Source organism: Armigeres subalbatus, chromosome 3, assembly GCF_024139115.2.
Source record: "Armigeres subalbatus isolate Guangzhou_Male chromosome 3, GZ_Asu_2, whole genome shotgun sequence".
In the NCBI taxonomy this organism is placed as follows: Eukaryota; Metazoa; Arthropoda; class Insecta; order Diptera; family Culicidae; genus Armigeres; species Armigeres subalbatus.
In genome coordinates this window covers 65,684,746-65,709,518 of record NC_085141.1, presented here as the reverse complement: position 1 = coordinate 65,709,518, position 24,773 = coordinate 65,684,746, and the positions used below count along the sequence as shown (strand labels likewise).

Sequence of the window (24,773 nt, the reverse complement as noted above, 5' to 3'; positions counted from 1 at the left end):
AAAATATTTATTTATAATATTTATATTGAACTTTTCAGTGTGTGGTTGGGATTCTCAGAATTAATTCTTCTTTTCTGTTTTTTTTCGTTATTTTAGTGGTTTGCTGTTTTTACCGCCGGTTTTTTCTCTCAACACACCTGTAACACTCTGTCTCCTTTCACTCCTTCAGATACCCTTCGTCTGCCTTCATGCCCAATAGATGTAACTAGAGTGTTTGTGAATTCTGTATTCGCATGTTTGGAATCAGTAAGCAATAAACTCGAATATTGATGGAGAAGGGATATTTTACGAGGGTGCAGCTCGTTTTTTTTACATCTGCGCGTTTTGTTCAGAATCGATAACAATTTATACTTGACGCATCTTCTGTTCATGATCTTCTTTCTTCGACTTTGTTATTAATGATTGACATATCTTACAATGTTTTTTGCATCAAAAAATGAAAAGGTTTGAATAGAACAAACTGACATTGATACGTTTTTCGTTAGGAAGAATATAAGAAACAATTAGATGTGAATGTTTGAGTTTCGTTTCCATCGTTCAATTTTCCACCGATCCTTATCTTTGCGTTCTTAATTTTGAGTTGAATTTTCACTTGAAACCTCGAGAGATCGAGACACTCTGCGTTGATTTAGATTAATTTTTGTTTCTTTTGGTTTTGTGTACTCAGAGAGGGTCGATAACCATAACTAACATTACGAGTTTCTCAAATACTGTACAATACTCTGCATTAATTTATACTGTAATCACTAAGAATTTTGATAAATTCAAATTAATATGCTGTTTTCTTCACTCTCTTCTGCATATATCCATTGATTTACTGCCTAGTTTCTACAAATAATTCTTTGATTTTGTTCACCGTGTTACATAAGGTCTGCTTTGCGGATTTGTTTCTTTAGTTATAATTTATTTTAAATTACAGTAGACTTATAATTTAACATTTGTAGCATTTTTGTTTGTGTAACTGGTTTCCGCTCTCATTTCACTAAGTAATGTGTATGTGTGTGTGTCTGCGTACAAAGATATTATTCCAACTACTCATATATACGACTGACTTGGTGAGTGTGTTTGCTATTCTCTATAAGCTATAGATAATGAATGAACTGATACAGCTGCTGTACGTGTCTAAAGATTCTTGAATCTGTATTCCTTGATGTAAGTCACTTCTTTTGTTCGGGCTTTTAAAGGTTCTATGTTACATTCAAATGATGACAGTTACCGTTCCAAAATCTTGGAAATTTGTGATGTTAGTCACGAGTTTTGCTGAATTTCGATGTAACAGGAAACAAGGAAGGTTGCTGCAATTTAAGCTACTCTTTGTCTACACCTTTCGAGTGGTTTAGTAGATAACCTCATAGACGGTGGCCTTCTTATCGCCGGAGCCGGTAACGATGTACTTATCATCGGTCGATATATCACAACTAAGTACTGACGAGGTCTCCTTGGACTGAAATGAAGCAAAATGAGGTATAACGTTAAAAAATACTCTATATCGCACATCAAGAATAAATTCGAAAAAATAATTGATAGCCAGCTCATTCTAACAGAACTAACTCCCCAACCAGCCGGAACTGAGGAACGAGACTCGATGGACGACACACTCACTTCCATCGATAAACCGGAAGGCTCTGCCCATAGCAACTCATTCACCACCGTCGAATCTACTCCTCAGACCTTGACCAACGCTGACTCCCAGGATAGTTCTCGGATCTCATCCGACCCTGTCTTTCTCTCACCCCTTCCGATCAAGAAGAGAGTGAATTTAGGCGAGGTTACGCCGAAACCATCGGCAATCTCGGAACGCTCTGCCAACTCGACACTCACCAGTGTCGCAAAAGTTCGGTTATCCCCTTAAACTTCTGGCATCAGACTTGCCGAGAAGAGGAGTATCGCTAGCACATCGCCAGAATCTCTCTCATCAAGACCGATTTCCGGGAAACCCGGGGATCTCCACCCGGGCGATAAGTCCCAACTATTTCAGCGTCCTGGGCTCTCCGCGCACTCCAACCCGAACAATAAGTCTCACACTCACCGTTCCTCTCCCACATCCGGTGGTACGATCAGAGCAGGCCTTCCCGGTTGCATTATGTAACGCCTAGAGCAGCGGTTCTCAACCTTTTTCTTGATAGGTACCCCTTCGAACTTTTGCATTAATTGAGGTACCCCCTCTCGAAAGTAGGCTTCCAGTCCTCTTGAAAAAATAATTCCGAAGCCTTTGAAGGGAAGATCCTTTCAGCTTTTGAATCCTTATCCAAGAGGTAGGTTTCCGCACCTCTTGATTAAAGGCTTCTGAGCCTCTTGTAGATAGGCTTCCGAGCCTCTTGAAGGCGGTTCTCGAGTCACTTAAAAGGGAGGCTTCCTTTGCATCTTGAAAGGACGCTTCTGAGTCTCTTGATAGTATGCTTCCAAGCCTCTTGAAAGAAGAATTCCGAGTATCTTGAAGCGAGGCTTCCGAGCATCTTGAAAGGAGGCTTCCGAACCACTTGAAAGAAGACTTCTGAGTCTTTTGAAAGCAGGCTTCTTAGCCTCTTGAAAGAAGGCTTACGAGCTTCCGAGCATCTTGACAGGAGGCTTCCGAACCACATGACAGTAGTTTTCCGAGCCTCTTGAAAGCAGGCTTCCGAGCCTCTTAAAGGAGGCTTACGAGCTTCTTGAAAGGAGGCAACCTAACCACTTGAAAGGAGGCTTCCGAGCATCTCGAGAAGAGGCTTCCGAACCTCTCTAAAGGAGCTTTCCGAGCAACTTGGAAAAAGGCTTCAGAGCATCTTGAAAGGAGGCTTTTGAGCCTCTTGAAAGGAGGCATTTGAGCCTCTTGAAATGCTACTTCTAAACCTCTTGAAAGAAGGCTTCAGAGCCTCTTGAAAGGAGGCTTTTGAGTCTCTACAAAGAAAGGTTTTTGATCTTCTAGAGAGAAGGCTTCTGAGCCTCTTAAAGGAGGCTTTCAAGCATCTTGAAAGAAGGCTTCCAAGTCTCTTGAAAGGAGGCTTCGAAGAGTCTTGGAAGGAAGATTTTGAGCCTCTTGAAAGCGACTTCCGAGCTTTTTGAAAGGAGCCTTCCTAGCCTCTTGGAAAGAGGCTCCGGGGTCTTTTGGAAGAAGGCTTCCTAGCCTCTTAAAAGGAGGCTTTTGAGCTGCCTTCGAGCTGCTTGGAAGAAGGCTTCCGAGAAGCGTAGAAGGTCACAGGCTTGTCAAAAACTCCTCGCCGAGTAGAAAATGAGCAAGAGCAAGAGTTTTTTTTGAGGAGCACAAATAAGCATTAAAACTCACAACATTGTGCATCATTAAACCAGAGCTTGTGCGTCGCAAAACAAGAGCGAGTCTATCTGTTCATCTTTTTCTTATTGTACGTCACTCATTCACACTCACACTCAAAACAGCCTCCAAGATTTTTTCACATACAAAGCGTCGCTCCGGAGGCTCAATGAGAGCTTTTTCGCCCGATGCCTCACTCACATGTGTTTTTATTTTGCTTTTCTTCACTCTGTTTTTTTTTGTTGCTTTTTACGCTTCCACTCAATTGTGAGGATGCGAAGGCAGCATTTTGCTGATGATGATTTGATTTGACTCTAGCGAGTGTGAGGAGTTGCTTCTAATCCTCTTGCAACGATGCAAACGAGCTTTAGTGAAAAATATAACAAATCGTTTTGTTCATTCGACGTTTTGTTCGTTTGATCTTTTGTTCCGTAGCCCTTCATACATTGTGCTGATTGTGGAAGGCAGGATTCAATTGGGATTCATTCATTGCATTGCATGTTATGTACAATATGAATTTTTGAAATAAAAAATACACAATTATCAAAACTTTATCAAAGATATGGAAATGCTAATATCATCTTCCAAACTTGGACGTACATGTTCATGATAGAATTAGAGGCGAAAGTATAGAATTGATAGTTCCGTTAGGATACGGCAGGCATGAAGAATGTTTTTATAGAAGTCGATTTGAAAGCGAGCGGAGGGCAATATTTGTGATGGCACATATCACACGACCTTCCTTCTGCCAAGCTCCCGTATGAAGGGGGAGGGAAGAATATCAGTGTGGAAGCTGATATATCTCCACTGGCAAAAGGAAGGTGGTTTGACTTGCTCATATGCCATCGCGTGCGGAAGGATTTGCTATCGACGAGTACTGTCTCCAAATTTCTAATATGACATCAGCATTTAGTCGAATAGGATTTTTATTGCACAGTTCTGTTTTCTCTATTAGCATTTCCATATAATTGTAAATCGTTTAACTTCACGTAGAAGTAACACACACGAAATCAATCATTTAGTTTATCAAAGAGTTTTGATTGGATTTGAAATACGTCCGCCATGTCCGAGGTACCCCCTAGGGCCAGCGAAGGTACCCCCAGGGGTACATGTACCCCAGGTTGAGAACCGCTGGCCCAGTAGATCCAGTTTTTTCTCGTCATCACCCGCGACGCATCGAGCTCCGAGCCAGCCAGTGGATCTCCTTCTTCCTCTTGCTACGGGCTTTCCAGGATACCTCCAAGATCAGCATCAGGTACGGTAAGAAACCCCCCTAGTCTTTTACCATCCTTTTTCCCAGCTCCGGCCCTCCCGCTGGAGGTCAAGTTTTGTCTCCAATGGAACATAAATAGGTTTTGGAACAACCTTCCAAACCTCGAGTTGCTGATGCACCACTTATCATCATGAAACATCGCTCTCCAAGAGGTTAACCGCGTATCCAACACCCTCATGGATCGAACCCTCGGAAGCAAATACCGTTGGACCAGCAAGGTCGGGAACAACTTTAGGCACTTCGTAGCCTAACCGTAACCTAACAGTAGTAGTAACTGCTCGATGTCCTCGATATCGACGAAGACCTGAAGATTTTGTGGTGACTGGTCCCCTCCCTGCTTCTTCTTGGGGATATGAACGCCCACCATCCTATGAGAGGAGGGTCAAGGTACGACCCTCGAGGCACCGTGCTAATCGAAGCGTTCCAGGAAGGTGACCTCGTCACACCCAACCTTCTTCAACCTTCCTACTTCTCAACGGACACTCTGCAGCGGCCATTGATGTTCCTGTGGTAAGTAGGTCCTTCTGCCGCGCTTCTCCTGGAAACCCGGCACCGAGCTGTACGGTAGCAATCACTACCCGGTGCAGATTTCCACCAACGCTCTTGCGCCGAGCAACCTCCCTCGTCCCTCACCGATTTCACCGATATGATTCTCACTGCTGCCCAGCGAGCCATCCCCCAGTACAAGCAGTGGAAAGACTTCGTTGACAGCATCAACCCTTCCCAAACCACCGCCGAACTGTGGAGGCGGATAAAGGCGATAAGCGTTAAATCGAGGGCGATCCCTATCTACCTTGACCAGGGCAACCAAACAATATCTGAACCCGCACAGGTTGCCAACACTCTCGGGACATCGGCTCCTACGGCTCTGCATCCGGAAAATTCGCCGAGAAAACTGGCATCCCCCAAGGGTCGGTTCTTGCAGTCACTCTATTTCGGCGTTCTATTCGGCGTCCTACCGGCTAACGTCCATCTTTTCGTGTATGCCGACGACATTCTCCTAGTCGAACGAACCAGAATAAAATGTCATTTAACGCTGGGCTGCTGGGCGGTCAATGGCATTTAACGCCGGGCTGCCTCCATCGGATTTGTCATGAACGCCGGAAAGTGCATTCGGGGCCACGTCTGCTATGGCCGCCATCAACTCGTAGGTCCATCCATCGTGCTCGGTCGTGTGTGGCAGTGAAACAGCACTTGCCGTTTACTATACAAAGCAAATATTCAAATGCTTCTAAACCACCAAAGTAGGCCTAATGTGCACCACAACCGATGGTCGCATTATTATTAATCAAAGCAATCGGGATATATTTTGATAGAAATGTAGTGTACTATCAAATGACATAAGGTGTCCAAAGTGGATCCCGCTTGCCTACACTCTACAGTCAGATTAAACTCCACAGGTCGTGATACCATTTCAAATCAGAAAATTGTTCGTGTTTTCGGAGTGGATATCGATCGGTGACATCATCTTCCTTCCACATTTCCGAGCAGTTAATGTGGCCTGCAAGTCCCAGATTAGCTTGATGAAGACTTTGGCCAAAAACACCGTACAAACAACAGGCACACTAGATTAAGAGTGGGCCAAGCAACGATAGATAGTCGCCTGCTCTATGGCGTGGACTGGAGCTAACTTATCTGCACGGACAAACTTTATGAACGTCAGTACATTCAGGAAATAGGGAAAGCAGCTGTCTAGCGTACTGGGGTCGTGGGATCAAAGCCCATCGAAGGGGCGGTTACCCTCCAATACCTTTTCCGAACTAAATCTATCACATGTTGTGCATATGCATAATCGAGTTTCAGACATAGTAGTTTATAAACGTGTTATTCTCCGTCTTCAACAATTACGTTCATCTGGCTCTGGACTTCTCCCTTCTACTCCCTTCTACTCCAGCCGAAGTAGCTTGTGTCGACGCCGGTATCACCCCATTCCGACATAGGGTCCTCACAGCCTTGCTCACAGCCATTTGTTACAAAGCCGCTTCCTTTGTCGCTGTCCTAATTCTTAAGGAACGTGTCCGAGACCGATCTCCCCGCAGTGGCGCGGGTCCACGGGCATGGAGCAAGAAGCTTGCGAATGCCTCCCGCCAGTATCGACCACACCATCGCCACCCGATTCTAAAGAGGAGACAACACGGAAGAGCTAAGGAGATCAGTCCTAGAACTAATAGCAACACGGTTCCGCAACCATGAGGTCCGATATACGGATGGTTCCGTCTCCAGTCGAGGTGTCGGTTTTGGAGTTTCCGAGAGCTGCGCCCGCCAGTGCAATGTCTTTTCAACCGAATCCACTGCCGTTTTGTTGCCTCCACACACTCGGCCGATAAGCCGATCGTAACTATCACCGACTCTGCAAGTGTTGTTGCCGCCCTTCAGAGTGAACATCCCAAGCACCCGTGGATCTAAGGAATCCTTACCGGCATGATACCCAGTACCACGTTCGCTCGGATCCCCAGCCATTGTGGCTTCAGGGGGAACGCTGCTAATATGCTTGCTGGTACTGGACACCTAGGGCAACGTTACTCTAACTCCGTTCCGCTGGCCGACGCGAAAAACTGGACAAAGAATGTCGTCGGTCGCTTTAGAGCTTCAGGAACTCAATCTCTCTATGAAAAATCAAAGGTTCTACAGATCCTTCCCAAGTGGAGGAAATCGTTAGTTCCAAGTTCCGGACCGGACATACCCGGATCTCCCTTAATTTCGGCGGAGGCCCATTTCGGGTCCATTGCGATATCTGTGACGTAGTCAATAGTGTTGAACACTTTGTTTGCCGTTGTCCCAAACACGGGTCCGCGACGTTAGGCATAAGGACGGTAGGCATAAGTACATTAGGTATAATGGACGTTTTCTTTTTGTTTTAATTGGCTTTTTTCGGTGACAGTTAAATCAAATCAGCTCGGAGGTTGCCAGCTAGTAGCGTCTGATGATGGCTGAAGCGTAGTAAGCCAAAACGCGTAACGCTAAATTGCTGTTCTGATTTAATTGTCACCGAAAAAAGCCAATTAAAATAACAAATAAGTGTCCAGTCCACGGTGATTAAAACCTCGTCAGTGTAATGAACGTTTGGCATAATACTGCCTTTTTTATGTCATAGGCTGTTCTTTGGGTCATGTTATGCCTAACGTCCGTTATCCCTAACGTCCATTACGCTTAACGTCCGTTATACCTAACGTCCATTATGCTTTACGTACTTATGCCTAACGTCCTTATGCCTAACGTCCTTATGCCTAACGGTGTACACACCCAAACACGGCCATACCAGGGAGTTATACGACTTCACGGTCAGTATTAGAAACGCACTTGCTGACGACGAAGCTGCGATCGCAGCCCTCATCTGTTTCCGGTTGGACGCAGGATTATATTTCGATATTTAGTTCCTTCCTCGGGTCCCGAACACCTTGATTCGGGGATAAGTCCTATTGCCATGGGCGAACAGGCCGTCTAAGAATATAAATCCCACCTACCCAGTGATCGCTTGCCTCCGTTCAGCTAGGCGAGTGGGCTTCAGCCATCAATCTAAACACCGGTCTTACACGCCAAAATATATGCTGCCATATCGTCGATGTGTTTTCATAAAAGAAAGGTCGAATGAACCAAAAGGATTTTCTGTCGGCAGCTAAATTATGGCTTGTAAACGTTATGATTACTGGCATGTATGAACTAAACCCAGTCCTTCAGGCATAGATTGTTTACCACCAGAAAACAGTGCACACTAGGAACCGGAAGAAACAGCAGACGAGACAGCAGAGAACAGGAGCATTAGGAGTAAGGTTACGGGAGCAATGTCTTCTGGACCACCGCACCAGAGGGGCTTTCGGAGCTACAACACAACAATCTTAACCTAAAACCCCGTCATCATACCACGTTATACGTCTTTTGTGTTGTTCTTCTTTTAAATTTATTTTATTACTGCGATCACCAAGCAATTTTTAAGTGACAGTCTTAAGTTTCAATTAATCGGCGAAGCCCTTGGTTGGCTCGCAAGGTGGCCCTTCCGGCCTAGCCTTCCTTTATTAGCTGTAATTACCTAACTCCTGGCGGGACTCAAGGTTGGCTCGCAAAGGGAATCCTTCAGATTCTTTGTAGTTTTGATCTTGCTTTTAAGAGCTTGAGCTTGAGCTTGATTAACTGCTCATAGTTGCTACCAGATCAGCTTTTCTTGTACAGAGAACCCAGTGACTAGCACACATATTCAATGTACAAGTACTGGTGATCTCATTTGTTAGGTCATACTGGCGCCTGCCACGCCAGAATGCAAGTCAATGTAAGGAAAGGGGAGGAAATGATGATGCAATCACTCGCCCACTGCAAGCCGAATATACCTCTGCACTTGCCACGAGTTCATACGGAATTTATTGGAATTTTTGGGTTAGGTTCGAGAGGCAGAGGTCCGTCTTGGTCAACGAGCTGCCAATGTGATAGATAGGAGAAAGCAACTGATGGAATTTCTAATTGGATGTAGGAAACGAGCTTTTTAACTCATTTCCAATTCTAGCAGATACTGCTAGATTAGTCAAGTTGAAGGTAAAGGAATAGAAATGGAAACAGTATGGAAGTCCATTTCCAGTTCTAGCGATTGCTAAAACATGATAAATATAGAGAAAGATACAATGTAGGAGAATGGAACGGGCCTGGGATTGAACCCACGACCTCCTGCGTATGAGGCAGAAGCAGGAGCCATATGACTACCAAGCCCGCTGGTGGTGTTGACCTTGATTTTAAGATTGAAAGAACACCCTAATAAAGATAAAAAGAGCATTCATCCACCCGAATAAACAAAAAAACTTTCTTTTTGCATAAATAAGCCGTTACACGAAAATGTGTTACCGCTCATCTTCTCAAACTTGTGATTGCGCTTACCGCTAATTGCTCTTGAGTTACCGGTTGCACTCTTGAAGTTCTTTTACAAGTGCGCAATTCTAGTCGAGTCGAAATAAATACCCAGGAAAGCGTAGTCAAAGTCAACCGTTACTCACCTGGAATATACTGGCGCCGTACGGCGTACGCCAAGCGTTCAGCAGATTATCCTTGCCGGTCGAGACGAACCATTTGCCACCGGCGGCAAATCTCAGCGATAGCACGCAACTCTCGTGTAAATGCAGCTGGTACTTATCCTGTTTCGAAGCGTGTAGCACCTCCACGTGCGAGTTCTCCATTCCGACGGCGAGCCACTCACCTGTTTCGTCAAAGACTAAGGTTTTACATTCGAAACCATTTTCCAAAAAACTAAAATTCAGCGGTATGCTTACCCGTCGGGCAATAGCCCAGCGAAAAGATTTGCGAACTGAAGTCATGTTGCTGGAGTTGTCGTCCCTCTCGCAGGTCCCACGACCGCACCGTGTTGTCCAGACCTCCGGTCCACAGCCGGACGCCATCGGGGCTGATATCGATACAGGAGGCGCCGTCTGTGTGACCCTGGAACTGCCGCACCAGCGTTTGGTTGTGCAGGTCCCACACGGCAATGTTGCCATCGCTGCAGCAGGAGAAGCATACCTTCGAGTCGGGACTGATGGCCAACGCGTAGCAGGCCGGAGCCGCCGAGGTGAGTTCAGCCTTGATTCTCGGTGTCGGACTCGCCAGGTCCCAGATGGATAGGTTCGATGCTTCACCGCCAACGATCAACGTCCGGCCGTCCGGTAGAAGCTTCACCGATCGGATATAGTTATCTCGTTGCTGCAGAGGTAGGAACGAATTTCGTTAATGTTGGGGAAGTTAAATTCTGATTAGCGAAGTCTTACCAAGCAATCCAGTTGACTGACAGGACTCTTGCTTCCGGGCTGGGAGATGTCCCAAACTTTGACACATCCTTTTCCGCCGGTATAGACGTATTTGGTAGGGTTGGAGATGGTAACGGCACACACGACTTCACCGTGCGAAAGGGTGTTTATCTGGCGGGCATGTCGTGGAATTCCGGGTCCTGTTAATGCGTCGGCAGGAAATGGTACTGGCTGAGGTCCACCTTCACCGTTCATGTGAAAAGAATAGGCACTGAACGGACAATAAAAAATTTGAAAAAAAAAACAAGTTAGTTGACGGAATTCCAAAGCTTCGAGTTCTACTCACGGTTTACCACTCGAGACAGGTAGAGGGATTCCGTTCGTCCGCAGCTGGGCGTGTGGATCAAACGGGATTGGCTGTCGACCGTACGCATCAAGCGGTGGTCGCACGTATGGGTCTGATGGTCGTTGATATGGTGAAGCCGGATAACCGCCGGCCGTTGGAGGTACTGCTGCTTTGGGGACACCCGGGGTGGAAGAGTTGGGCGTAGGTACGCGTACCTTCGCACCAGGGGTGCCAGGTTTGTCGAGCTGTAATGTAGCTCGCGATTAGTAATGATACAGTTGAAGAAAATTGTTTAGATCAGCTGATTGACTTACATCTTTAGTTTTGAGGCTAGGGGTTGATCGAGACGAGCTGGAGCCGGAGCGGGAAGGCGGCCTGTCATTCACACCTTTTAGACTGCTGGAACCGGCTTTGTCACTTCCGTTCAAACCTACACTATCACGATCTCGGTTCTCGAGTGACGCATGGTCACCGTTTGGGCGCGGGGATGGAGTACCCTGCAAGCATTTTAAAACGAGCGGTCATGATTGAGTGTTAATGTAGGTGAGCCTTTTACTAGGATCGTGGAAAACGTAAAACTACATTGGGCGGGAAACTCTGATCTAGATCCAGTAGATACTAGGGTGATCTAGAAATTAAGCTTCTTAGATTTTAGAGTGCGTTTACGTGATTAACAACAGAGCGAGCTTGGCATAGTTGTGACTGATAGTTCACTATGGGATAGTGGTGGTAGTAACACATGAGCGTTGAAAAAATAATATTGTTTCGAATAAATTAGTTGAACAAAGTAACGTTTGCGAACTAAGGAAGTTAAACCAAAAAAGTGAACTCAAACTCCGTACTCATAAAGGATTTGTAGATAGTTTCCTCTTTGTACATAAACCGCTTACCGTGTCATTGGCGACGTCCACTACCAAGTCCTGCTCGTTTTTATCGGCGTCGTCCTGTAAAATAATATGAGGAATTTTGTTTGATACAAATCGAATAACAAGTGTAGAAAAAAATAACAACATAAAATACGGTTATACAGGCTATTTTGCAATCATTATTATTTTAACTTAAGATAACTTTAGTTTTGATTGAATGATTCGTTGCATAATTGTGTTATGCTGTTTGGTGTATTTTGATAATAATTGAACGTTTCAGAAACTCATTTAAGTTTTCACCATATCGACATACACATCGCAGGTGCTCGCTCTGTTGGTAGTCAATATGTTTTGGAAAACAATATTTTCCCGCCCGATGTTCTCTGCACATGTTAAATTAAAATCTGCTGGCCAGACATGAAAGACTCACATGGTTAAGTTTTTCCTCTTTCCGTCGCTTTGTTTCGCTGTCCAGGTCCAGGGGTGAACGAGGTCGGTACTTTTCACGATCGGCAGGAGATACGGAGTTGCGCTGAAATTGAACAATAAATTACGTTAATTCTTCAGTTGATGCGTACTATTTGTAAATAGAATACCATTGACAAAAATAAACAATATAGGTATCTACCGCTTGTTTTTTGGTAACGAATATTCAAAACCAAATTTCAATTTGTCCAATTAAATCAATGAAATCAATGAATCAGTAAACAGTCACTTCGCTGTTAGCTGTTCAACTTTTTTTTTCTGGAACAAGATTATGATTTTTTATATGTTAAGGCTTCCCCAGACCTAAGCGATTTCATCGCCGCGATTCTATCGTTGGGTCGCTGCAGGCAATGTTTGATTTACGCTTCCATACCAACGGCGACAGAATCGCTGTCGCCAAGCGATAGAATCGCGTCGTGCCTGCAGCGACCCAACGATAGCATCGTGGCGACTAGTTGTCGCCGTCGTGACGATGAAATCGCTTAGGTCTGGGGGAGCCTTAATGCTGAACAAGCCAGTCGTCACGACTGTTCTTATTTATCGCGTGCCATGGAGACGCATGGTTTATTATTGAATATTGTTTCGTTAAAATGTATTATGCTAGTACATATGTAAGGCGATACCAGCTATTAGTCTAATGGACCTCATACACGCTCCGACATGTTGTACAACTTTAACTCCGACCCAAGGAAATTTGGTTCCGTTGGAGCAACGTCGATCTGTGGGCAAGTTGTAATGTGTACAAGTTGTTGGACAATACAACTTGCCTACAGACGGTGTGACTTTACTCCGACCTAATCAAATTTACTGGAGGCTGAGTCAGAGTTGTACAACATGTCGGATCGTGTATGGGGCCCCTAAGACATTTTTTTAAAAAGTAAACAATAGTAAACGAATCAACAGTTCGCCAGTCAATGCGAAAAGATGAAAATCGCCGCCAACCGCAAGGTCATGAGGCCAACTGATGTGTCCCTCTGAGCAGCAATAAAGCAATTCCTTGAAATTGTCGGTAAGTTTTGAAAGAATTTCCAATAGAAATTTATAAAAAAAGTTCAATGGAATAACTAGACTTTCTCACGTCGAGTCAAGTACGAGCATCAAAATTCAATCATGTGCACAGTGGCTAAACTCGTATTTTTAGCGCGTTTATTTAATAGTACCATCATCGGGGTGACAATGGGTCAAATGGGGATGAGAATGGGTCACTGTTTCAACTACTTAGAGTGCTTGTAGAATAAATTAAATGTATCTGAGGGCAAGCAGGGACTATGTCCAAGGGTTTGACGATCCCTCCCCAGGCCATCTGCGAGTTGTGGCGCCTGCCTAGGATGTGGTGGGGTTTGACAGTGGGCCCTGTTAAACCTCTATAAAAAGCTGCATGTATCCGCAAGTAGGCTCCGCCAAAGCGACCGTGTGCCGCTCAAAGCGCACAAGCCCAAGTCCTGGTGTTAGGTGGGACGCTAAACAGTCCTGACACAACGGCCCTCCGACGAGACAGGAGGTTTGCACAGGCCCAATAAGCCGCCTTTAAAAACAACCATTACGAACGACATAGAAGATAATACGACTCGATACAATCGGCAACGACCTAGGCGACGAATAAAGGATCACGATTGGAAGCTTGGAACATGGAATTGCAAGTCGCTAGGCTTCACAGGTTGCGACAGGATAATCTACGATGAATTACATCCCCGCAACTTCGATGTCGTAGCGCTGCAGGAAATCTGCTGGACAGGACAGAAAGTGTGGAAAAGCGGGCATCGAGCGGCTACTTTCTACCAAAGCTGTGGCACCACCAACGAGTTGGGAACCGGCTTCATAGTGCTGGGAAAGATGCGCCAACGCGTGATTGGGTGGCAGCCAATCAACGCAAGGATGTGCAAGCTGAGGATAAAAGGCCGTTTCTTCAACTATAGCATCATCAACGTGCACTGCACGTGCACACGAAGGGAGATCCGACGACGAGGAAGAAGCGTTCTATGCGCAGCTGGAACAGACATACGATGGATGCCCACTGCAGGACGTCAAAATCGTCATCGGTGACATGAACGCTCATGTAGGAAGGGAGGAAATGTATAGACCGGTCATCGGACCGGATAGTCTGCATACCGTATCGAACGACAACGGCCAACGATGCATAAACTTTGCAGCCTCCCGCGGAATGGTAGTCTGGTGCACTTTCTTCCCCCCGCAAGAATATCCACAAGACCACATGGAAATCACCTAATCAAGTAACGGAAAACCAAATCGACCACGTTCTAATCGACGGTAAATTCTTCTCCGACATCACGAACGTACGCACTTACCGCAGTGCGAATATTGAATCCGACCACTACCTCGTTGCAGTATGTCTGCGCTCAAAACTCTCGACGTCGGAGTCGTCCGCCGCGGCTAAACATTGGGCGGCTACAATACGGTAGACTAGCCCAAGACTACGCGCAGCAGCTGGAAGTGGCACTCCCAACGGAAGAGCAGCTAGGCGCAGCATCTCGCAACCGCAACCGCAACCGCTGCTAGCCACGGTGGCTTCGGATCAGAGAAACGACTGGTATGACGGCGAATGTGAGCAGTTAGTTGAGGAGAAGAATGCAGCATGGGCGAGATTGCTGCAACACCGCACGAGGGCGAACGAGGCACGATACAAACGGGCGCGGAACAGACAAAACTCGATTTTCCGGAGGAAAAAGCGCCAGCAGGAAGATCGAGACCGTGAAGAGACAGAGGAACTGTACCGCGCTAATAACGCACGAAAGTTCTATGAGAAGTTGAACCGTTCACGTAAGGGCCACGTGCCACAGCCTGATATGTGTAAGGACATAAACGGGAACCTTCTTACAAACGAGCGTGAGGTGATCCAAAGGTGGCGGCAGCGCTACGAAAAGCACCTGAATGGCGATATGGCAGACAACGCTGGCGGTATGGTAATGAATTTAGGAGCACGCGCGCAGGACATGCGACTTCAGCCTCCGAATCTCCAGGAAATCCAGGAGGAGATCGGCCGGCTGAAAAACAACAAAGTGGAGTGGACGGATAGTGTCGTATGTCCCATCTACAAAAAGGGCGAGAAGCTGGATTGTAGCAAACTACCGCGCAATCACATTGCTGAACGCCGCCTACAAGGTATTCTCCCAAATTTTATGCCGCCGACTAACACCAATTGCAAGAGAGTTCGTGGGGCAGTACCAGGCGCCCGCTTATGGGTGAACGCTCTACCACAGACCAGGTGTTCGCCATACGTCAGGTATTGCAGAAATGCCGCGAATACAACGTGCCCACACATCATCTATTCATCGACTTCAAAGCCGCATATGATACAATCGATCGGGACCAGCTATGGCAGCTAATGCACGAAAACGGATTTCCGGATAAACTGATACGGTTGATCAAGGCGACGATGGATCGGGTGATGTGCGTAGTTCGAGTTTCAGGGGCATTCTCGAGTCCCTTCGAAACGTGTAGAGGGTTACGGCAAGGTGATGGTCTTTCGTGTCTGCTATTCAACATCGCTTAGGAGGGAGTAATACGAAGGGCAGGGATTGACACGAGTGGTACGATTTTCACGAAGTCCGTCCAGTTGTTTGGTTTCGCCGACGACATTGATATCATGGCACGTAACTTTGAGAGGATGGGTGAAGCCTACATCAGACTGAAAAACGAAGCTAAACGGATTGGACTAGTCACCAACACGTCGAAGACGAAGTACATGGTAGGAAGAGGCTCAAGAGAGGTCAACGTAAGCCACCCACCACGAGTTTCTATCGGTGGTGACGAAATCGAGGTGGTTGAAGAATTCGTGTACTTGGGCTCACTGGTGACCGCCGATAACGATACCAGCAGAGAAATTCGGAGGCGCATAGTGGCTGGAAATCGTACGTACTTTGGACTCCGCAAGACGCTCCGATCGAATAGAGTTCGCCGCCGTACCAAACTGACTATCTACAGAACACTTATAAGACCGGTACTGCCGTAATCTGGAAAAGTGACGTAACAGGCATTTTACAACATGCATGTTTTTCATTTTTCTGTTAAAGAGCTCGATGAGTAGTACTCGTTAACACCATTTTTGGAAAATGGCGTATACGTCACTTTTTCAGATTACGGCAGGGTAGTTCTCTACAGACACGAGACCTGGACGATGCTCGTGGAGGACCAACGCGCACTGGAAGTTTTTGAAAGGAAAGTGTTGCATACCATCTATGGTGGGGTGCAGACGGCGGACGGTACGTGGAGGAGGCGTAGCCAGAATGTCGGACTGTAATCCGGTGAAAATGGTTCTCGACAACGATTCGACGGGAACAAGAAGGCGAGGTGCGCAGTCAATCTAATACGCATAACAAAGTACAAGTAATGAACTTTAAATCTATACCTCAACTGTAGAGTTGTAAGCGAATGTAAGGAATGTTTCATCAAAAGCCATTTCCTATTATGCAAAGCAGAAATCAATCTCCCAGACCGCATCGTGCTTTCTTGCTGTGCGGTTCTTTTCTCTCTTTGCGAAGGAAGTTTTTAATACTACCAGAAGCTATTTTAATTTCAACAGTGCTTCTCAGCGCTATTTGTACCTACTGATCCCGTTACGATCTTTGCAAGGACCCGTGCCTTCGTTTTACGTTGGACCCGTTTGCGGAAGTAACATTCCGACAAGCGGTGGTAATCCTGCAGGGACACCGTTCCGGGAAAAAACCTCTTAGAAGGTCACGTCTCCACGCTCAGCAATGAGCATTAATAAAAAAGGGGAAGGGGGAGTCGCTAATGACAATTCTATTTTTGCTGATGAGCAATTTGGTTTTCGCCATGGGCATTCAACCACTCATCAGTTATTAAGAGTTACGAATTTAATTCGACTCAACAAATCTGAAGGATATTCGACTGGATATAGAGAAAGCATTTGACAGTGTTTGGCATGAAGGTTTGATTGTAAAATTGATTAATTTTTATTTTCCTATTTACATTATTAGACTGATCCGAAATTATTTATCAGAATTGTAAATCTGATAGATTACCTGTAAGAGCTGGTGTTCCCCCCTGGTGATCTCACGAGATCGATCAAATCCCTTAGACCGAACATATGTGAAATACTTGTTTTGCAGGCTGTTATTGCTTTTAAGGTCTCCAAACATCCTGGAATACAGCCCTTTAATCTCCATGGAATATATCCCTTTTATCTACGAACGTAACATATACACAGCAGTCTGTAGATATGTATTTTATTGAAGCACAGTCCTGTAGAGTTCAAACTAGAAAATTGTATTATGGTTTTGTGTGTATTGAGTTGTACAGATGTTCTAAGTTGCCCAAGGACTCCGCGGAATACAGGCCTTTGTATCTACAAGCGCAACAGGTTGAAGGATTTTTCAAATTGGTTCAGACTCTTAACCCTCAAAACAAGTAAAGGGAATACAATATAAAGCTCTATGAAAGCTATACGAGCTCCATGTAATAAAAGCTTCAAGATGTACAAGTATACTGCAACAATATTTATTTAAACATTATGTACATGAACATCCTCAACAAAATCATCATTCATTTCTTCTAGATCGATTAAAATATCTGCTAGGGAATTTTTCTCTGTACTCGAATCTGTTGTACTGCAGGAGCTTTCAGTCACTAGAAAACATTGAACATCTTCTGGATATTCCAGATTAGATTTATTTTGAAGTCGGTTACCTAAGTTGAGGGAGCTTATCAAAGGATCCGACGAGTTCATAGCACGAATGAAAACGTCATGGAAATTGTGAAAGTAAAAGTTTGTTTTTTGTCCGGTCGTGTTTCCTCACACGTAAAAAAATGGCAAAAAACCATTCGAAAATACTTATACTCTTCATTATGCCACCTAATGAATGATCCCATATCAAAAAGCTAATAACATTCATAAGTTAATGAAAAGTATAAGTTTTGGAATGTATGTGACTAATGCGCTGTATAAGTTTTTTCTTATACATATCATAAAGCGCCTGCTTTGGCAAAAAAGTATTAAAAATATTATTAATAAATAACATTAAATTTTTTTACGTGCAGTAAGCGGATCGGCCGTTCATCGAAATTTGGTTTTGCTTTGTGCGGAAGGCAAAACGATCGGCCGGTCGCCGTAATTTTGCTCTGTTTTGCGCGGTGAGTAGGTAAATAAATCAGAAAGTAAAAGTTTGTTTCTTGTCCGGTCGTGTTTCTCCAGTAGGCGGATCGGCCGGTCGTCGAAATTTGGTTTTGCTTTGTGCGGAAGGCAAAACGATCGACCGGTCGCCGTAATTTTGTTCTTCTTTGCGCGGGTGAGTAAATAAATCAGAAAGTAAAAGTTTGTTTCTTGTCCGGTCGTGTTTCTCCAGTAAGCGGATCGACCGGTCGTCAAAGTTTAGTTTTGCTTTGTGCGGAAGGCAAAACGATCGGCCGGTCGCCGTAGTGTGTTCTGCTTGCTTTGTACGGAAGGCAAAACGATCGGTCGGTCGTCGTAATTTTGTTCTGCTTTGCGCGGGTGAGTGAATAAATCAGAAAGTGAAAGTTTCAGACAGCGAGAGTGTTTTTTCCTATCCCATAGATCGCATCACTTACCAAAGTGAATCCAGATAAATTATCCTTTGTAACTAAAACGATATCCTATCCCAAGACAATCGTGGAGATGCAGAGGTATACTCAGCCTCTAGTAGGGTGGTCGGTATTGGCCTTTTTTGTCAAATACCGGTATTCGGTATTTGATGGAGTCAATACCGGTAATACCGGTAGAATACCGGTTTTTGTGAAAATTACAGGTAGTAAAAGAAAAGCTTTTGATTTGGACTTTTGGATGAAAAACAATATTTGTTGACAAACTTCAAATGTTAAAATCATTGCTTGTTGAGCTGGGCAAAGCGAAACTTAAGTAGACATTACATACTGAGCGACTCATCTCCCAATCCGCATTGGATTTTGTTAGCAATGTTGCCTGATAATGCCCTCTTTGGTCCTACTTCGGTTAGTAGGATGAATGGTTCCAAGACCGTCAAAAATCAGTGTCAAATACTTGCCCTTAATCCCTTCCGATTCATAGTAGGAGAATTACTTACGGAAGGATCCTGACGTCAACGTATTTGCCACCAGCAACGTAAGTGTTTTGCTCTGCTACAGTCTCTTCACAAATGAATCATTTGTTTGAGAAACTGCATAAGTCCATTTTACACAATTTCGAGAAAACAACAAAAAACTGTTTTTGAACAAATTGGCACCGAACCTTTCGATTTCTTCAATACAGATCAATAGTTTTTGGCAAAACTCAACACCCTGGGGCACTTCCAGTGCAAAAACTGTAAGCAGTACTCCATAATTGCTCTTCAAAGTGCGTGGACATATGTAGTTTCTCAAACAAACGAAAAAAATTTCATACATTCTTGAACAAAAATTTTTTTTCGTATTTTTTGCCAGAATACGTATTTTTGGAAGAGGATTCAGAATATGTGAAAATCTCATTTTGGCCAAAAATGTTACATATGCAGTTTCTCAAACAAACGGTTCAAATTGTTCTTTAACTTATAAACCAGAAAATATCCATAGAGGCATCTTCATCATACCGATCGTCGTATGGTCGTTGTCTCAGTTTCAACGATCGCATCAGGAATGATTAGACGCTTCAAGATCCCATACGCTTGCCTAATCAAAGTATCTCTGGATGACTCGAAGAATATGTCAAAATTGTTTCTGATTATTGCTTCACGGCAGAATCATTCAAAAAAGCAAAAAGATCGGCTTATTTTGATCGTTTTTCTTGGATTTATTCCTTAAAAGCATCGAAATAGTGGCGGAAATTTCTGTATCTTGATTTGATAATTGTTCCAACGTAAATTGGAACGCCACGTGAAGAACTCACAGAGCAGTAGTTCCACAACAGCTTGAACAGCACAATTTCATACATTGCGGGAAAATTCTCGGCGATATCAACGATATCAACATTGAAGAAAAAGTCATTCACAGTTTTACAGATGGCTAAGAGAATGGAGCAACATGTTTGATTAATGACGATGTTGATCGATTTTTGTTGTAGCGTAAACGTCCTCAATGATGCTTACCTGAGCAAAATTACTCATGCGCGCATTTAATTGTTGTATTTTTTGCTCGATGAGTCTTTACTGCTTGTAACCGAATATTTGTCCCATCTATGCTGGATTTCCTGTTTATATAGGACAGATATGCGATTACAGACAGTTGAGCTGATATAAGTAGGTGAAAATTATTCGAGATTTTTTATACTGACAGCAAAATTTGAAATACCGAAAATACCGGTATTTTCCGTCTCTAATACCGGTATTTTCGGTACCCAAAATTGGCCGGTAATACCGGTATTACCGGTTTCGGTACTACCGGTTAGATCACCCTAGTCTCTAGTAGCAACGAGAGTCGGACTAACAATCCTTCCCTTCCTATATGACCGTAAGGACGTGGCCGGCGCCGTTATTGACTTTAGATATTTGAGCTCCCGAAACTTGTACATTGAGAATGGGTAGCTAGTCCCAAGCCCCATTTATTGTGTTCTCTGTACAATTTCGCAAGTTCTAGTCAATCACGGAGTAGCAACTACGAATAGTGCGGTCATAATGCTCATGCAAATGAAAACGTCATGGAAATTATCCTTACACCTCATACCACACGACCCTCTCCAAAGCTATCATAAAGGCTTTCTGTACAAGTTGTTTTCTTTTCAGGTACGCTTCCTTTAATATCTTTGGCTCTGGCTCAGCATGATAAAATTCTTCTAATTCAAATTCTGTGTCAAGTCATTCATCATTTTATAAGTCAAAGTAAGTTTTGAACCATGCTTCACCAAACACTAAGTAAAAACTCTTCACGTGATTTACCTTCGCAATCACAGCTCATGATTCACTCAGATAGAAATTCATAAATGCTATTTATTTATTTCACCTAGGTACATGTCAATATTGTTCGAAAGATTTCCCTAGGTACAGACATTTTCGTTTCTTGTATGTACATATTGTTTTTAAATTAATATCATTCTATGAAATTATTTCAAATGAAGCCCAGAAGATTTACGTAATCCTCAAGAGGCCAGTGTTTCTTTCATATTTAATTACTTGATAGAAAAGATATTTTAGTTACTAGATAAAGATTGTCGCTTCGGTTCCCTTTGTTCTGCTGTCCGGAACATGTTGGGTATCAAGCTGTCAAATCGTATGGATGTTCCTTCTTTGACATTTAGTTCCCCTATCTTCGCCAGCAAAAGATGTTCCGGACAGCGATGACAGCGACAATCTTTATCTAGTAACTAAAATATCTTTTCTTGATAGATAATGAGTTACATCCTCTTGGTGAGCCTGCGCCTAATGGAGTATCATATAGCTGCATAAGCTATCGTGTACACGGCCTACCACGAAGCCAACGGCACCTTCCGTGTTATCTACTCTTTCTATTTTATTTGGCATACGTATGAAATTGGTATCCAGCCCATCGCAGTCTGCCGTGTATTTAAGGGATACCCATATTTAATGTTTCATGACTTTTTTCGAAAAAGTGATCGGAATCGTAGATTTGCAACCATAAGCAGCTGGATTTTATTTTAATGCCTTCTGGGAGGACCAAAGAAAGACGTAGGGGTAGTCGCTAAGCGAAACTTTTTTGTATGGAACTTTTTGTATGAAAAAAATATATTTTTTTCGTCGGGTCGTATTGGATGTTTTATCTCCTATTTTCCCACAAAAAGCCACTGTAGCCGAAGATATTGGCAGTTGAATAATGCATTGATTTTTCAAGAACTAAAAAGTGTCTGGTTCTGATGTCTATGTCTTGATAACCATATGGCTTAGAGTGCTGATACTCTGGGGTTTAATGCTCCAAAACATAAGCATTTAGTAGGTCAACTAGAATTACGAATCGAAGAAAGTCGATATTTTTATTTTCGGCCACCTGATAGTGCGGCGCCAGTCATGATCAATGACAGCTTCGGAGATCGGTTGATCGACTAAGCAGAGGTGGCTGCTAGGTGGAAGGAACTCTTTGAGTTATGGTTGAATGGACAATCGGACAGAGAGGGAACAAACAGAATCAGGAATGAGGATGATGGACAAGCAGTGGAGCCATCAACGCTAGACGAAGCGAGAAAGGCTGTTCGAGGGCTAAAGAACGGAAAGGCCGCTGGGGAGGACGGTATACCGGCCGAGCTTCTAAAAGTTGGGAGTGACTGGCTGAACGAAAAAATCCACTAAGTGATTGAAATGATTTGGGAGGGAGAAGAAATACCTGCGAGCTGGCTTCATATTGGCTTAATCATATGTCCTATCTACAAGAAAGGGCACAGGCTCGATTGTGATAATTATCGAGATAAACACTCCTCAATACCGCATACAAGGTAATCTGCCGTACCACTCAGTGAAACGGAACGAACTGTGGCATAAAACGCTAGAACATGGCTTCCCGGCAAAGCTTATTAGCAGTACTGCAATTTCTCAATTACAGTGAGAAATACCAATGTCACGCAATATTTACGTATCTGCACCTTCCAGTTTCTATAGAAACGCAACAATGGAAAGGCATGCAACAACAATCTCAACCATATGTATCTCCTGACAGGGCATGAAAGTGTGCAATATTTGTTTAATACCCTTTCATGACTGCTTTTTATGCGAAATTGATCAAAGAGCCCACGATACTTCCATTTGGTTATCTGAGATAGAAAAAGGGGCTTTGCTTTCTGTCTTATGACGATCACGACCTTTTGCAGTACCACTCATCAGGCTGATTCGTGCGACGCCATATCGAGCGTCAGATAATTAAGATATGATATTAAAAAAAAAACCGATTCAATAGATTGTATTTAAAAATCAACAACTCACCATTCGTTCCTCGGCGGACGGACCCCCGAGGGGCACCTTGAGATCCTCCCGGTGCAGGTCGGGTGGCGCTTTCAGCAAACTCTGCGGCGCACCGTGTGGCAGTCCCATCGGGCCGCCAAACGCCGTCAGTGGTCCGGCCAGCGCGCCAAGCCCTGGTATCGGTTGCGGTGGTCCTCCCGGGATTTGCTGTGCGTGAATCTGTTGCTGGCGAGAGACGGAACGCAATTGGAAATTAATTACCATCAACTATTGTGGCTATTGATAGCGGCGGTGTTTGTGAACAGTGTGTGTATGTGAATTTTGGTGTGATGTTCGAGAGTAGCGGGGATGGGGATGGTAGCGTGAATTCCAGAGCCGGATTTAAACAGCCGATGAATACAAACACAATGCAATGCAGTAGCAGTGGTAGCAATTTGGAATGGTAAGCATGCAATCGGTAGCGGATAATTATATTGCGAAAATGATTCAATTGTTGTCATGCTATTATCATAATGCGTCAATAAAGTATCACTTTCATTTCATTGAAATTACGGTTAATTATGGTCGTGCATCAAAGTTTTGGTATTGACATATAATATACAGAACTAACATCCTTTCATGATATTTCATGGAAACTGAAAGTTGTTCATCTGTTATATACACAGCCTCTATATGTAAAGTTACAAAGTTGCGGAATTAAGAGGATTAGTATTTTAGTATAGCTCGTCTCATATCAAGAGAAGACATTCCACTAAACGAGCTAACAAAATTATTTTCTTTCCTTGTACCCACCAGTACCCAGCCATCCCCTTTTGTTGCTTGTTTATGACATTAGAGTTAAAGAAAATACATGTCCTACACACAAACGTTAATTCGATCAGCTCGTTAAGCTGTAACCGGAAGGCACAACATCAAACAATAATTTGTTGAAAACCAACAAGTATCGAAAGACACACACACTCAATATGAAAACAGGTCATGCTTACAAAGGTTGTACATAACTTCTGCACAGTGCAGTTCGCGGAACACAGCGAACATCAAACGGTATGCACGACACTTTAAATATGAATGACAGCAATTAAACTGTTCGTTTAAATAATAACTAAAAACAATCATAAATGCAAATGGTACACCACACATGAATTGGGTAAGAGGCGGATACCCGTCCCCATGCACCACCAGCGATGTCGTGGCTCGTTCGCACATGATGCCTCGCCAAAATCGACCAGTTGCATCCGTAATTCTTCTACGGATGGCTTGTGGAAATGTGTCCCATCCATGACAACATTTATGCATGAACCCTCCGGCAGTGAGTGGTAATCATGCCGCGAAATGGTGAAGTTTGGTCGCGGTTTTCCACACACACACGCACACGGTCATGAATGTGGCGATTTGATTAAACACACCGACAATGGAACAGTGACTCTGCGGCGAGGGTGGGTTCGGTCGATTGATTGATGATGATGAGTATGGCAGCGAGACACTCATTCATTTTATGCGGTTTTCCGGGCGGGTAAATGCGGATCAGGGGCGTCGAGGGGATGTTTCAGCGGTATGGGCGATCTGTTTATGGCGCGATTTTTCACGGGTGCAATATTGGATAATGAGTGGAATTCATTCATGTGCGGTTGGGGATTGAACCGAGCGTGCTTTGAATGGTTGTTATTTTTGTTTTATGGGGTAGGCTTTTGTAATAACTGGTTATTTGGCTATGATATTGTTGCGTTTGATAAACTGGATACGTATGAATGTCGCAGTGAGCCGTTAAACGATGGATAAACATAAATTATTTGAATTGGTTTTGAGCACAAATATATTGAGTTGATAAAGGGGTGTGAGGATAAGTAAGTAGGATCATAAAATAAAGAACTTGATGAAAATTATCATTGCGGTTTGGTGATCACGATTGTTCACAATCGTAAATTATCAAGCAACACAATGCTCAGTTATTAACTGCAGAAGGGCTCAATAAATAGGGTAAAATGCCCAATAGTAGCGGAATTTTGCTCTTCCTGTCATAAGGAAAAAAAATTTTCAACATTTTAATTCTG

The 24,773-nt window shown here is 43.9% G+C and overlaps 1 protein-coding gene across 8 annotated transcripts in view; it reads right to left on the bottom strand.

Moving 5' to 3' along the window:
• Nucleotides 1–883: 883 nt before the first annotated feature.
• Nucleotides 884–24,773, bottom strand: part of LOC134224962 (protein groucho) — a 515,335-nt gene continuing 491,445 nt past the window's right edge. For 2 of the 8 annotated variants that reach the window (XM_062704655.1, XM_062704658.1), the window contains 9 exons: nt 22,744–22,947; nt 11,880–11,981; nt 11,474–11,527; nt 10,898–11,080; nt 10,584–10,828; nt 10,259–10,508; nt 9,770–10,193; nt 9,497–9,711; nt 884–1,444 (listed from right to left, as the gene is read on the bottom strand). In XM_062704655.1, the coding sequence (XP_062560639.1) occupies nt 1,337–1,444; nt 9,497–9,711; nt 9,770–10,193; nt 10,259–10,508; nt 10,584–10,828; nt 10,898–11,080; nt 11,474–11,527; nt 11,880–11,981; nt 22,744–22,947 (1,785 nt within the window). In that variant the 3' untranslated portion in view covers nt 884–1,336. The remainder of the gene's footprint in view (nt 1,445–9,496; nt 9,712–9,769; nt 10,194–10,258; nt 10,509–10,583; nt 10,829–10,897; nt 11,081–11,473; nt 11,528–11,879; nt 11,982–22,743; nt 22,948–24,773) is intronic. The other 6 variants (XM_062704657.1, XM_062704656.1, XM_062704659.1 and 3 more) reach the window with 6 other exon arrangements.